This window comes from Trachurus japonicus, chromosome 6 (assembly GCF_045865225.1).
Source record: "Trachurus japonicus isolate A0001 chromosome 6, Traja_1.0".
NCBI lineage: Eukaryota > Metazoa > Chordata > Actinopteri > Carangiformes > Carangidae > Trachurus > Trachurus japonicus.
Genome location: NC_140912.1, coordinates 9,147,485 through 9,161,880, shown reverse-complemented (window position 1 = coordinate 9,161,880; position 14,396 = coordinate 9,147,485). Strand labels below are relative to the sequence as shown.

Here is a 14,396-nt window from a genome sequence, read left to right as displayed (position 1 = left end):
CAATGAAAACACAGGAGAACAGGGACTCTCACTGGACAGTACAGAACCCAGATACATAGGCATCCAGTTTCTGGCTATGAGAAAATGAAACATGTTTAAAAAATGTGGTTTCCTGTGGAACAACTGATGATTAGGTGAACATCTAAACTTCAGGAAGAAAGTGTTTTAGAAAGTGTAGCAGCATATTAGAAGAGCAGCAGCAGTCGCTCAGGAACAGAGTTTGTAGGTCACCAGCGTCTGCAAGCACGAAGAGCCCAGAGCACAATGCAGAAAAAGAGACTTTAGGTTCTGTTTATGGCTGCGTAGCGCGTTATGCAGGATGTGTGGACAGCTGGCTGAATCTGTTCAGTCAGATGCATATTATGAGAAATCCTTTGAACTGACAAAACTTTAGCTTTTTATTCTCTCTGTGTCCCAGGGCTAAAGCCCGAGCAGGCAGAAGCGGTGTCTCTGAACTGGAGGAGTTATCAGAACAGTACGAGGACATCATGGAGGACTGCGGCCATGGGAAGTTCCAGTGGACGCTCTTCGTGGTGCTGGGCCTGGCTCTGATGGCCGATGGAGTCGAGTGTTTCGTGGTCGCTTTTGTTCTACCGTCTGCAGAAAAGGACCTGTGCCTGTCCAACGCAGAGAAAGGAATGCTGGGTAAGAGCTTTAATGAGTCATTGTTGATTTATAGTGTTCGTTTCTTTGAGAGATGTGTTTTTCTGAGAGAGCTGTAGGTGAAGTCTTTGCTCAATACAACACTGTTACTACTACATCCTCTGAGGATTTATTAGGTCAATATTGAAGCAGTAGTGAATCTGAATGGTAATAAAAAGGAAGACACAATAAGGGTTCAGACTGCGACTGCTCTGCTGATGGTCGAAACACTTCCTGCACAGATGTTTCCAGAGAAAAAGCCTCCAGACCTGTTTCCCACCTGAACTTCCTCCACCTCATCACACAACTGTCTCCACTCCCATAATTAGTCCCAAGAATAATGAATCTGCTCCTTTCACTCTCCGCTTTCCACACAGACCTCATTTCTGCCTGATTTCTCACCGTTTTGTATTTGCCTGCTGCTTTTGTACTCTTATCGTCACCTCAGTACGAAACGGGACCAGTTTCTAAAGAAAACTGACAGGTAACTGACTTGGCTATTACTGGACCTCCAGCTTTACCGTAGTGCTATATTTGCGGCACTCTGCTCCGACTCTTCTGCTCTTCTATGTATTTGTTGGACAGGTTAAATTCTCGCTGTCAGTCTCCTTTCATACCCTTGTGTCATAGGCTGTCTTTACACTGCATGGTTCAAGTGGCCCAATTCTGATTTTTTTCCTCTCAAGTGGCTCAGATCGGATCTGTAACATGAACGTGTAAACGGGACAAATACGCATGGAATCGGATATTGTCAGATCAGATTCAGGCCCCCTGTATGTGGAAATAAATCAGATACAAATCTGATATCTGCCAATGCGTCTGCAGTCTAAACAGACAGATCGGAACTTTCCTGGCAATGCGTGTCATACGTCATCAATGATAATATTAGTTCACGTGCCCACTCAATGATATTATTACTCACTCACTTGAGTGACGGAGGATTGAACAGTGGCACAAGTGTCACCGTCACTGTCAGCTGCTCATCTCACAACAGCTGTCCGCTCCACACAGCCACTTCACTGACTTTATTTAGTAAGGACAGACTAGGTGTTCACTTTGTAAACAGTGATGTGTTGGATATAAACTCTGAGTGCCAGACTCACCTTTGTTTAAAATTATTATGGAATCATAAAGTGACAAACTCCCGTCTTAAAAAAAGAAAAGAAAAAGAAGTAAAGTAAGTAAGTAAATGCAAATGCAGATATCAGATATGGGTCACTTCTGATAGAACATGTAAGTATAGTCAAAAAAATCGGAATTGGGCATCAAGGCCTGTAGCTTAAAGACAGCCATAATGGTGCAGAGAACAACTGTACAAGTATTGTGCTACAAGCTGAAACAGTAGTAACAGTAGTGGATTTTACCTGGAAATTACCTGCAAATTTTTTTACAGACACTGATTCTTTTTTTGTTTGCAAGTCAGACAGTTCAGTCAGTGCCACATTCAACAAGATTAATGTGTGATATTATCATCTTATCATTATATTAAAACCCACACACGCACACACACACACACACACACACACACACACACACACACACACACACACACTCACACACGCTCAAAAAGCAGCCAAAGAGTCAATGATTTCCTGCAGCAATCACCAAATTGCTCCTGCAGTGTAATTAGCTAATGGGCTCCGAGGAGGAGGGAGGAATGAATCGGCTTGTTGCATGAGGATGTGTAATATAAATTGTGTTGGGGAACTGGCCCATACACACTTTCTGAACATAATTACTGTATATGAGCAAGTGTGTATGTTGGAAGTTGAATGGTGTGCGGTTTTAGGGGCGGATGAGGAGGAGAGGGAAGATAAGAGATGAAGAGGAAGAAGTGGGAAAAAGGAGCAGGAGAGAAGAGGAGAGGCAACAGTAGAGGATGAAAAGAGGAGAGTTGTGGAGAAACAACGAGAATTAATCAAAATAGAGGGGGAAAACATATGTAGAAAAGAAAAGAGGAGAATAAAAGACTAGAGGGTCACTCTCCCATCTCTCTCCCTACATCTGTCCATCTCACTTCCCCTCATTCAGACATTAAGTATGACACCAACTCAACTGAGATGTCTAAAAGGATAAATTACAATGGGATGACATGTCAAAAGGTCAAAGGTCAACTCCACTGCATCCAGTTCTCCAGCCTGAACAACCACAGCTGCAGTCAGAGCGAGAGCGACTCTGAAGTGCTGAGAAAAAGTAGATTTTCTGAACATACTCAATACTTGTCCTCTACCTCCACTCCTCCTCAGTCTGTTTCTTCTCCTCCTCCACAATCCTCCTCTCACTCCCATCTCAAACCTCCTCCATTCTCCCACCTCTTTGGCCCAGAGCAGTGTTTGAGACGGATCCGTGTTTGTGCTGAGTCAGCAGACACACTCATTGATTGATCCTCTTGTCCTGACCTTGGAAACAGCGTCTCAGTATTTCCAGGGACACAGTTATAGAGAACACACACATTACAGCCGCACTGAAACCAAGCAAAGAAAGTTTGTCACACTCTGTGTAAGGTGTCTATTTAGAACAAGGCATGTTTGTGCTGAATGTGTGGATGAGGTTTTAGTCTCAAACCCAATATGATGAGTCACAGAGTCAGCTCTCCCCTGTAGCACAGCCATCTGCACTGTGGTGTAGTGTTGCCAGTATCTGGCAGCAGTTATACAGTTATATGCTGATGAAGATTGGCCAAAAAGAGCTGAGTGCGCTGCCATATTTCCTACCATAAGACCTGAGTAGAGTAGAGTTGATAATAGTAAGCCTGGCTGTGCGATAGAGAGATGACAGGATACACACAGCAGTGTCACACACTGTTAATGAGGGATTAGACACAGTGTTTTCAATGAAGATTGTCCAAAGTCTGAAAACCACTCTGATTACCAGGTCTTTTATGTGACGTCACATGTCAGTGAACAAAAATCACTTTTATGGAGTCATTTTTTAATGAATTACTTATACCATCAAACTTTACTACAGGAGTTGCAGGGAAATGTTTGTCTGTGTCTTCCAACATCATTACAAGTTATTGTTGAAATATAAATCTATTGATATTATGTGTGACAGCATTGTTGTCAAGATTTGGTTTAAAGGTGTTTGTCAAAACAATGACTTTGTTACAGGGCTTTCCTTATAAAGTTACTGTACAGTCATGATCATACTTTGTGTGTGTCTGTGTGCAGGTCTGATCGTCTTCCTCAGCATGATGGTGGGAGCGTTCGTGTGGGGCGGCCTGGCAGACAAAGTCGGCCGTCGGCGATGTCTGATCGTGGCATTGGCCATAAACTGTGTCTTTTCCTTCCTATCGTCATTTGCCCAAGGCTACGGCTTCTTCCTCTTCTTCAGGCTTCTGTCTGGCATCGGGTAACACACACACACACACACACACACACACACACACATGCTCACACTCCTCCTTTGGGACTAAAGTGATTGATCTATTGTTTTTACTATGTACATGTCAGAACTGTATCATATCAACTTTGGAACAAAATGTATTTTGTATAAAATGACTAACGGTACCAACAAACCTAATCCCAAGAAACCCTAACAAAAGCCCAACCCCTCCATGGCCTGACAGCAGATGGCTCAGCCTATGGCTTCTTTATTTAAGGCTCATCAACCCTCAGCCACACGTTTGGCTCGTGTATAACTGTCTACTTTATCTGAACTGTACTTAATGTAGCAGACTAAAAATAGCTTCTTTTTCTGATAGCTCACTCATTAACATAGAAATCTACTGCAAGTGTATTCACATCTCATCTCAAATCCCCTGATGAATCAAGTTCAGTCTTTTGGTAGGGAAGGAAGACGTCTGTTAAAATACTTCAAAAAGTAATTTTTATTTCACTCAGTGACATAACACAACAACTTCAGCTATGTCTGTGTTACAAAACACAGGACTGTCAAGATAACACTGATTAAGATTATTATTATATCAGTATATCATTATAATTATTATTATTATTAATAGACTATCTTGGTAACTGTTTCTTGCCAATATGTTGACAAGATCTTAATTGAAAAAAACCTCAGCAACAAACAATAATATCTTTTGTCTGTAGCTGACGTTATGTTTCTTATTCTAACCAACACAGAGCAGGTCTAGAGTCACCAACAGGCTGCAGCCTGCCTGTTTTTGGAAATACTGAGATCCATTTCCCTAATGGACCAGAGTGCACCGCCTTCATTTTTTAATGAGCTACTTAAAAAGATTTTGAATTTTCAGATCAAATTTTTTGCATATTGCTTTATTTTCATATGGAGCTGTGTGGCATGTAAACTCCATCCTGAGGTGCTGAAACCTCTCACCTCACCTCGCTGTGTGCAGCGCTCTAGACCTTAGAGGAACTCTGGGTTCAGCTGATCTTTACCTTACAATGCAACAAATGAAGCACCATCCATATTCAGAAGGTGGCTCCGTCCCAGAATAACTGTGGTCCACAGGGACACACACTAATATTAGAAATTAGGTCACACACAGCACAGCAAAAGTGATACTCACACACAATGCTCTCCTCAGAGGTGTATGGGATGGAGTCACAGCATGTCCTGCATAACCTCTCTGCTGCACTCAGATATGTGTTATTGTGCTGTTGATGAAATAATATCACATATATCAGATTTCACAACACAACTCTGTCACTTACAAGAGAAACAGAGTCTTTGTGCAACCTCTTAATGTCTCATTCTGGTTTACTACAATAAAATGCAAAGTGTTTGATTCAGTTATCGTCCATTTGTCACAATGAAAATCCAAAACAGAGAATTACAGCTCCTTCTAGTCTTACCAACCACTCAAAGTGCTTTACATTACAAGCCACATTTCTCTATTCACACAGCACTTTGTTGTACTGTACATTTATAGGACGTTTTCTATCCCACATACACACAGATTATACAGTATCAGGAGAAGTTTGGGGTTCAGTATCTTGCCAGAGGACACTCCAAGTTCAGGAGCTGAAATTAAACCCCCGACTTTCTGATTGGTGGACAACTGGCTGCACCCCTCGGAAATAGGCCTCCTTTATTTTGAAAGCTATTGGTTTTCAATTGAGTGTAATTATTCCTCCATTGTGTTGATCGTGTTGATTTCTCTCTCTCTCTCTCTCTCTCCCTCCCTGCTTTCAGCATTGGTGGCACGGTGCCGATCGTCTACTCCTACTTCTCAGAGTTTCTTCAGATGGACAAGAGAGGAGAACATCTCTCCTGGTTGTGTATGTTCTGGATGATCGGTGGGATCTACGCCTCCTTCACCGCCTGGGGCATCATCCCCAGATACGGTGAGAGATTGAAATCACCAGTTAACATTCAAGACAGACTAGTAAACAACATGAAAGCTGCTCATTGCATCATCTAACATAGGGTTTTGAGAGCATACATTATAGAGAATAACATCAACATCAAGTACTGCAGTCTATGAAGCTGAAGTAGAGAAACAAAAGCCCCTGTGACTCGTGTTCATCATGTTTTATACTTTTGAATCATATCAACTGTGAAACAACCCGTCCCCTAGAAATCTGTAACAGTCTACAGATTCTATCGTTTTACTCATTTTGATGATTTTTCCGTAAAGTTACTGGGGTGCTTATGTTTAAATATCCTGAAATGTTCAACACTCCCCTGTAGCCAGAGGAAGCTTCTTCATCAGACATCAGACTTTGCTTTGAGAATAAAAACATTTTTCCTCACTACAGCTTTAGTGAGAAGATCTGTCATGATCTATCAAGCTGTCGATGCAAATTCAGTTTCTGCTTCTGCTGCCAATGCTGCTTTTTCAGACTCATCTAGAATAACTGAAAACACCTAAATGTGGAACTCTACAGTGACCACTGACCAGCACACTGACTCCACCTGTCCAGTCCTGAAACACGAGGAGACTGATTGGACCAATGTGTGTGTGTGTGTGTATGTGTATGTGTGTATAGGCTGGGGCTTCAGTATGGGCACAGAGTTCCAGTTCCACAGCTGGAGGGTTTTTGTCCTGGTTGCGGCTCTTCCTGCGATCACGTCTCTAGTTGGACTCACCTTCATGCCCGAGAGCCCTCGCTTCCTCCTGGAGGTGAGACTCTTCTACCATCCTAACAGATAATATACAAGAAAACTCCTTGTGGTTTCACCCTGGAACACAGAGCTTCTGTGATGCTGAACAAATCAATAATGCATGACACACTCTTACTTGATCATGCACTGCCTTAACCTGCACAGTGGAGGCCTTACATAAGCTTCGCTTGCATAAACATCCCTCCTCACTCCTTCAAACTGATGGAGGTCACTGAGTGGAGTCAGATGTATGTTTACGTGTATGTTTATGTGTGTGTGTTGGGCAGAATGCCAAGCACGATGAGGCCTGGATGATCCTCAAGCAGGTCCATGACACCAACTGGAGGGCCAAGGGACAGCCAGAAAAAGTTTTTACTGTAAGTACACAGAATCAACATGGATTCAACACAATACAAGTATATTCAGATACAAACGTGCAGTGAACTTAAACATTAGGGGTGGGAGAAAAAATTGATTCACATTAAGTATCACAATATTTTTTTGACGATTTTTAAATCGATTTCTTTTTAACTCTTTTTTGATTTCTTTTTAAATATTGTGCAATGTGCATTTGTTTGCCTTTTTTACATACAGAGACTCCAGGTTTTGAAAAGGGTTTAAGTTCACTTTATCATGGAGTATGTTAATTTATAGGCTCCTACAGTATTTGTGTGCAGATAAATGTTAAAATGTAGCAGTTTACTTCAGTCTATATCTCATTTTGTCAGAAAGATTTCAGAAGCCTGTTTTGTCTATACTCTTTTATTTTTGCCTTTTATACAATCCAGACTTTTGAAAAGAGAGTAAATATATATATTGCTGCTGCTGAATAAATCTTAAAAACCGACTTACATGTGATGTGTATTTTTTGGGGAAAATATAGTTCCTGGTCTGTAGACAACCATAATCATTCAACTGTGTCACTGGTGTTAAAATGCAGACTAAAAATCGAGAAAATCAGCAATATCATAGAATCGCAATTTATATCAAATCGGCATCCAAAAATTCGTAGAAGAATTGAATCGGGAGAAAAGCATATTGTCCCAGCCCTAATATACTGTACATGCAGCATCCCCACAAATCTCTCTGATAAGCCGATTCATTGTGTTTTTTAAATGATGAGCTGTATTGTCATTTATTCCTGCTTGAAATGTTAAATTTAAAAAAGTGTGATCAGTGGAAAAAAGCTCAGTATGAAGCTAAGGGTGTATCGTGTTCAGGGGAAGTTGCTCTGGTGGAGGTCAGACATTGTTTCTTTCTGTGTCTCTGTTCAGGTGACTCACATCAAGGCTCCGAAGACGGCAGAGGACGAGTTCATCGAGATCCAGAGCGCCACAGGAACAGCTGTACAGAGATGGGCCGTGCGCTCACTAACACTCTGCAAACTGGTACGTTCAAGATGTTCAAACTCTGTGGATTTGTAGAGTAATATGTCATATTCAAACTGATTTCTGAAACATTGTTGTTGGTAAATATCTGTCAAAAAAAATTGAACATAGTGCAAACAGCTGACAGCAGAGCGACTTGGTTCTTGTGCCACTGCTGTACGTGTGTGTTTGTCTCAGGTGTTGAAGAACATGGCGTCTCTCCTGTCTGCAGAGCTGCGCTTTGCTACTCTCTTCATGGCTGTCATCTGGTTCTGCATGGCCTTCAGGTGAGTTTGTGACGCCGTCAGAATGACGAGCAGTGACAGAAATCCTGGAGATGACATTAAAACAGACATGTTGTAATTACATGGTCATTACCTCAGGCTTCAGAGCAGATTCTGATGCTAATGTGATACGGGGCTGTTGTTGTATTTCTGTTTGACATTGTGGATGTTAAATGCACCTTTAATTGTTGGTTCACTTTTCTCTCCATTTACACTTTGTCACAGTTACTATGGTCTGTCTGTTTGGTTCCCTGACATGATCAAACACCTGCAGTACGAGGAGTACAAGTCCAAGGTTAAGGTGAGGTCAACAGCAAGCATACTGAATAATAATATTACAATAATAAACAATATATAATAAAATCTCCCTATTCTGTTTGTGCAGAATTTTTTCCACCCTCCATGACAGCAGGTGGTGCTATGACTCAATATTAAAAAGCCCATCATAAAAGGAGATTTGAATCTTGAATGTCTATGACACTAATGTCACTGCTTTAATACGGGCAGCACCATCATTAAACTAGGAACATGTAAAATACTGGCTCTGTTAGATTCTGAAAGGAGAAAACACACAACAAATCTTTATATTGGTTAAGGCTAACATGGTGAATGTTGTTTTGTCTGCTTTCAGGTTTTCCACAGAGAACGAGTGGAGAACTACCATTTTAACTTTTCTCTGGAGAACCAAATCCATAAAGAGGGAGATTACATCAATGACAAGTAAGTTTTACTGTGTCACTTCCTGGACACAAAGCACACAGATAGATTTATATAGATGTATATACAGTACATCTATTGTTCATTGTACTTAAATGTGTGTGTTTAATGTGTCAATAGAAGTGTGATTAATAGCAAGTAAAACAACAGTGAAATAAAAAAAAACTCTATATATACTGTATATATTTACCAGTACAGATCAACTGTGTTTCCCAACTCTTTATTAACTCACAGTGTAAAAAAATCTGCAACATATAACAAAGTTATGTATTTATATTATATTTATTTATGTTATTTAAGTAATAATAATATAAATATAAATATATATATATATAAATATATAAATATAATATAAGTTGTAAGTTTGTTTCATAGGATCTGTATTTTTCTTTTTTCTCAAACTATCTTTAGCAAGTTACTTACCAGAAATGATAATCCTAACCCTGCATTCACACTTTCTAAGGCATTTTGGTGATGAAAGGTCTCTACCTGTTAACACATTGCTGTGTGCTAAAATACACAATAAGCAGTGTGAAGAAGGAGGTGGCCATGTTTTAAGAGAACCCTACTTTCCATTTCCTGTTTAAACCCCCCACCCCTCAGACAGTGTCTGATTGATAGATAGATAGATAGATAGATAGATAGATAGATAGATAGATAGATAGATAGATAGATAGATAGATAGATAGATAGATAGATAGATAGATAGATAGATAGATAGACCGTATTAGGTTTACCAGTCATTTCATTCTCAGTTCTGTTGTTATCAGAAACCAGCATGCTGTGGTTCATCAGGTTAATGTTTGTAGGTTAATGTCACTTCACTGCATACGCTGACGGTCAGAACAAAAAAACCATTAAGTTACATTGTGAAGACACTAAACCTCGGCAGGTTTAACAAGACTTCACGTTTTTTATTTGATCACTGTTTCTGTTAACTATAAACTGTTTGGTTCTGTATACAAACATATAAGCTTTGTGATACATGTGGGCGAAGCCAGTGAAGATACACCTGAGATTGTGTTACAGCACCTGCAAAATCCCATGAGTTCCTCTCAGCTCAGTGTTGGATATTTCTGTGTATGTGTGTGTTGAACACTGCTGTGACAGCTCTTTCAGTGGAGATGTTTTTTCGTAATAAAATTCCTCTCCTAGAGTTGCGGAGGGTGGTGCGGGTATGTCTGTGTACATGTATATATTCCAGGCTCTGTATTTATTCATGAATCTAGGGAAAGAAAAAAGTTTATCAAGGTGAAATATTTTTTTCGTACACTTCGGGACGTGTCCTTGCCTGAGGTGATCAACTGTGTTTCATGTCTGTCAGTTCATTTCTGTGCAGTGTAGTTCAGTTCACTCAGCTGAGGAACCTGGGATTGCTGCAGCGTTCTCTAACAAAGTGAGGGTGTCTATCTTCAAGGTTGCTTCACCTCTGCAGAGGAAAGTTTTCAATGCAGATATACAGTATGTGACAGTACTGTATATTATTTAACTTCTATGCTCCTTACAGAATTAAAAACAGACGTGATGGGCTTTAACTTTAAATTCTAACATGAATATTGTTGCTGTCAGGGTTGTCACTTATGATATCGCCATGGAGATAATCACTCCACCATTTTCACTCCCATCACACTGTCCATGAGTGAAGCAGTGCTTATTTCCATGGCAGTATTATCAGTGGTGGCCATCTTGGATTTAATACACACAGCCCATTGTGTCGATTCTGATTCTGTGCTGCCACGGCAATAGAAGAAAGTCCATGTTTTCTTTGTCTGTTGTGTGTGTGTGTGTGCGTGTGTGTGTCCCATCCCATCCCCATAGGTTCATCAGTATAAAGATGAAGTCAGTGAAGTTTGAGGACTCACTGTTTGAAGACTGTCGCTTTGAGGACATCAGGTCCACAGACACAGTGTTTGAGAACTGCACCATCCGCTCCACTGTCTTCTTTAACACAGGTAGGTTGAGCAGGAGCTGGGCTCTACAGGAAGCACAGCTCCAGCACTGACACTCAGTGAAACCAGGTCAGAGTTCAACCTGCTCAAATTAAAAAAAAAAAAACTTTTGATTCTTCCTCTCTACTAATGTTTTGTTGCAGAACTGTCTTGTTGTGATGTTGTACACAGGTCAGAGGTTAAAGTAGAAGTAAGCGGAATGTTTGTGTTAATATAAGTCTTAAATAGTTATATCTTCCGACAGCAATCACTTATATAGAGTATAAGAAAACTTTCCTTGTATCCTACAACCTTTATCCAATGAGGAGAGAGAACGGCATAAAGGGGCGGCCCTCTCTGTGTGTGCAGCCAAGGGATGCGCGTGAATGTGGTGACGTAGGGACGAGGGCGGGGACTGCTAACTCCATCTGTTGAAGAGAAGTTAGCCAAAACGACCAGATCGCTTACTTCTGCTTTAATATTGGGTATTTGTGGTGCCATCTGTGGGTCACATCGTTTATTTATTTTACATTTATAAACAACCAGACCCACATTATAGGATGAGAAACTAAAAAGACTCATGATCTTTTTATGATCTTCAGACTGATTGGACTCTTGGGAAGTATTTGCACATAATTTCCAGTAACTGTGTGAATCTTCATGTCTCTAGCTCATTCGGGCTCATTCCATTGGTAAACCAGCACAACAGGGCTCTGCCTCTCCAGGGTTAGATGATAGATCCCATGACGCACAAAACCTTGACCGATGTCTTTTGACCTTCTCCCATAAGTTGCATCTCATGTTTGATGGTCTCTGTTCTCTGTAGACCTGTGGGAGGAGAAGTTCATCGACTGTAAGATGGAGAACACCACCTTTGAGCAAAATAAACGAGGCTGCCACCTGGACACCGGTGATGAAAACGACATCCTCATTTACCTGGTCAGCTTCCTGGGCAGTTTGGCGGTGTTGCCAGGCAACATCATCTCAGCCCTGTACATGGAAAAGATCGGCAGGGTCAAGATCATAGGTGATGTTTGGAAGTTTGTTTCCTTTCAATGATGATTGTTGTTGATGATGTTTCAATTTTGCATGTGGTGTGGTTGTGTCCGTGAGTCCATGTGTGCGATAGTGTGTTGTTGTATGTGCAGCAGCAATAAATCTAATGTAGAACAGGTTATTAGAGAGGGTTATGGTGGAAAATGAATATCCTTTTGAGAGTTGGTGTATACGTCACTATCATAAAACCAAGTTAGGATCTTTCCGTCAGCCTCAGTATGAAAGGGATAAAGCCACACCCTCAAGTTATACTCATGTCATGACGGACAGTTCACCCTGATCCACATGTGTTTCAGTTACAGTCCATACACAATGGATCACGATCACGATAGAACATATCGGAGCAGTAGTAATACATGGACCTCAACTGAAACGTCATCATGTTGACACAACTTTGATAACCTGTTTACCACATTACACCACCTTCTCTACAGTATGTTTTTGCACTGTCTCAAAAAGTTGATGCCATCAACAATCATCAAGCATAAAAAAACATGGGTCTACTGTAATAATATATGTTTTAAAAAATCACAATCCTTAAGTTTAGCCAAAACTATGATAGTACATCAAAGTACTACCGTAATTCAAAATGGTGAGCATCTCATGATGATGATTCATTGCAAATTTTTCCTTAATTTATTTATTTTCCGAGTGGATATGGTTTGGATGCTTCTCTCTGCTGTGTCAGCTCTTAGTTATGTTCAGTTCTTCTTTTTCATTCAGATGTGGTGCTCATTGCAGCTTAAATTTTTACAAGACAGCTCATACTCTTTGATATTTTTCCGTTAGTCCCTAGGTTGAATGATGGATAGACAGTGAGTGTGGATTCTGTGGTCTCTCCTCAGGTGGCGCCATGCTAACTTCGGCAGGTTGTTGCTTCTTCCTGTTCCTGAGCTTCAGCCAATCAGCCATCATTGCCCTGCAGTGTCTGTTCTGTGGCATCAGTGTAGCTGCGTGGAACGGCATCGAGGTGGTGACCGTGGAGCTGTATCCTGCTTCTAAAAGGTACCGACATTTACTGTTACTGATATTAGTAGTGTTCGAATGTATTCCCTTGTAAACAAGTGAACTCCAGGTGGCGGGGGCGGAAAAAAAAGGCAAAAAGCCAAGGATTATGGATTACAAGCCTTTAATAAACCAGGGCATCTTACATTAAAACAATGGTGAAACACCGACCGGTTTTGACCAACACTGGTCTTCTTCAGGGTGTGGCTGTGGAGAAACCAGAACTACAGGTAGAGGTCCTTTCATATAGGCAAAATGGGTGGCCTTGTTATACATATCAACAAAACACAATCACAGATCAATATTGACAAATTAGAAGGCGCATGAGTGCCTGAAGCCCCGTTCTTCTTCAAATTTACCCTGTCGGGAAAAAAAAGGCATACTGTAGTCAAACATCGAAATGGAAATGGAAGTGTCAGTCTCAGTGTCTTGTCTCGGTTTCACAGGGCCACAGCGTTCGGCGTGCTGAACGCCCTGTGTAAACTGGCGGCGATCCTCGGCAGCACCATCTTCTCCAGTTTTGTGGGGATCACCAAAGCCGTCCCCATCCTGCTGTCCTTCACGGCGCTGGTGTGCGGTGGCCTCGTGGCTCTCAAACTACCTGACACCAGGGAGAAAATCCTCCAGTGAGAATTTAGTTTGAAAGCAAGAATAGAAAAACTCATGCCTGTTCTATGTAAAGAAACCAACTTCTATATTTTTTTTCATTTGCACCATTTTCATTTTGTACATGTTCTACAGAAGTTGAGGGGGGTTTAGGTCTTTCCACTGATTTTAGTTGTTTAGGGGTGTAGTCGTACAAGTTTCTGTGTTCAAGAGGCTGAGAGTGAGTTCTGTTCTTATGTGTGATGCTATGTGTGGTGTAATGTATCAATTAAGACAAAATGGACTTATTGTTATTTTGTGTAAATGCAACTTGAGGCTTAAATCACATGATCTAACTGGGTGTCACATTCTCTGCTTCTTGCCTTTCTACCAGTGGCTCCTTGAATGATACGGAGCCTTGTCAGACACTGACCAAATGTTTCCTCTGTCTATTTTCAGCTTTTCTAATTATTTTAGCTAACAAAATAGTGAAAGGTGCTTGTAGAAGCTTTGAATTGCTCAGAGGTCAAAATTGCCCTCCACTTTGTGTCAGTTATACTTGAAAAGACTGGTCTTGTGCTGAGTCACCAGCAGCTCTGACACACTCAGAGTTTTGTTTGTCCTGCATTACAGAGCTGTCGCTCACAGCTTCAAGTGGTCCTGTAACCTCAGCACGATATTACCCTTAAATTATTATATTCAGAATGACACGGTGATGGCTGAAGTTACAGATGACCTACTCAAAGTGAGACAGCTACTTATTTGTGTGTTGTCCACCATCT

General features: G+C 41.0%; 1 protein-coding gene across 3 annotated transcripts in view; it reads left to right on the top strand.

Moving 5' to 3' along the window:
* The window catches only part of LOC146985557 (synaptic vesicle glycoprotein 2B-like), a 34,960-nt gene extending 20,885 nt beyond the window's left edge, over positions 1–14,075 (top strand). For all 3 annotated transcript variants that reach the window (XM_085778599.1, XM_085778597.1, XM_085778598.1), the window contains exons 4-16: positions 419–645; positions 3,813–3,993; positions 5,761–5,912; positions 6,558–6,691; positions 6,960–7,049; positions 7,947–8,060; positions 8,238–8,326; positions 8,549–8,624; positions 8,955–9,043; positions 10,859–10,992; positions 11,795–11,995; positions 12,870–13,029; positions 13,476–14,075. In XM_085778599.1, coding sequence (XP_085634725.1) covers positions 419–645; positions 3,813–3,993; positions 5,761–5,912; positions 6,558–6,691; positions 6,960–7,049; positions 7,947–8,060; positions 8,238–8,326; positions 8,549–8,624; positions 8,955–9,043; positions 10,859–10,992; positions 11,795–11,995; positions 12,870–13,029; positions 13,476–13,659 — 1,831 coding nt within the window. In that variant the 3' untranslated portion in view covers positions 13,660–14,075. The remainder of the gene's footprint in view (positions 1–418; positions 646–3,812; positions 3,994–5,760; positions 5,913–6,557; positions 6,692–6,959; positions 7,050–7,946; positions 8,061–8,237; positions 8,327–8,548; positions 8,625–8,954; positions 9,044–10,858; positions 10,993–11,794; positions 11,996–12,869; positions 13,030–13,475) is intronic.
* The last annotated feature ends 321 nt before the right edge of the window (positions 14,076–14,396 follow it).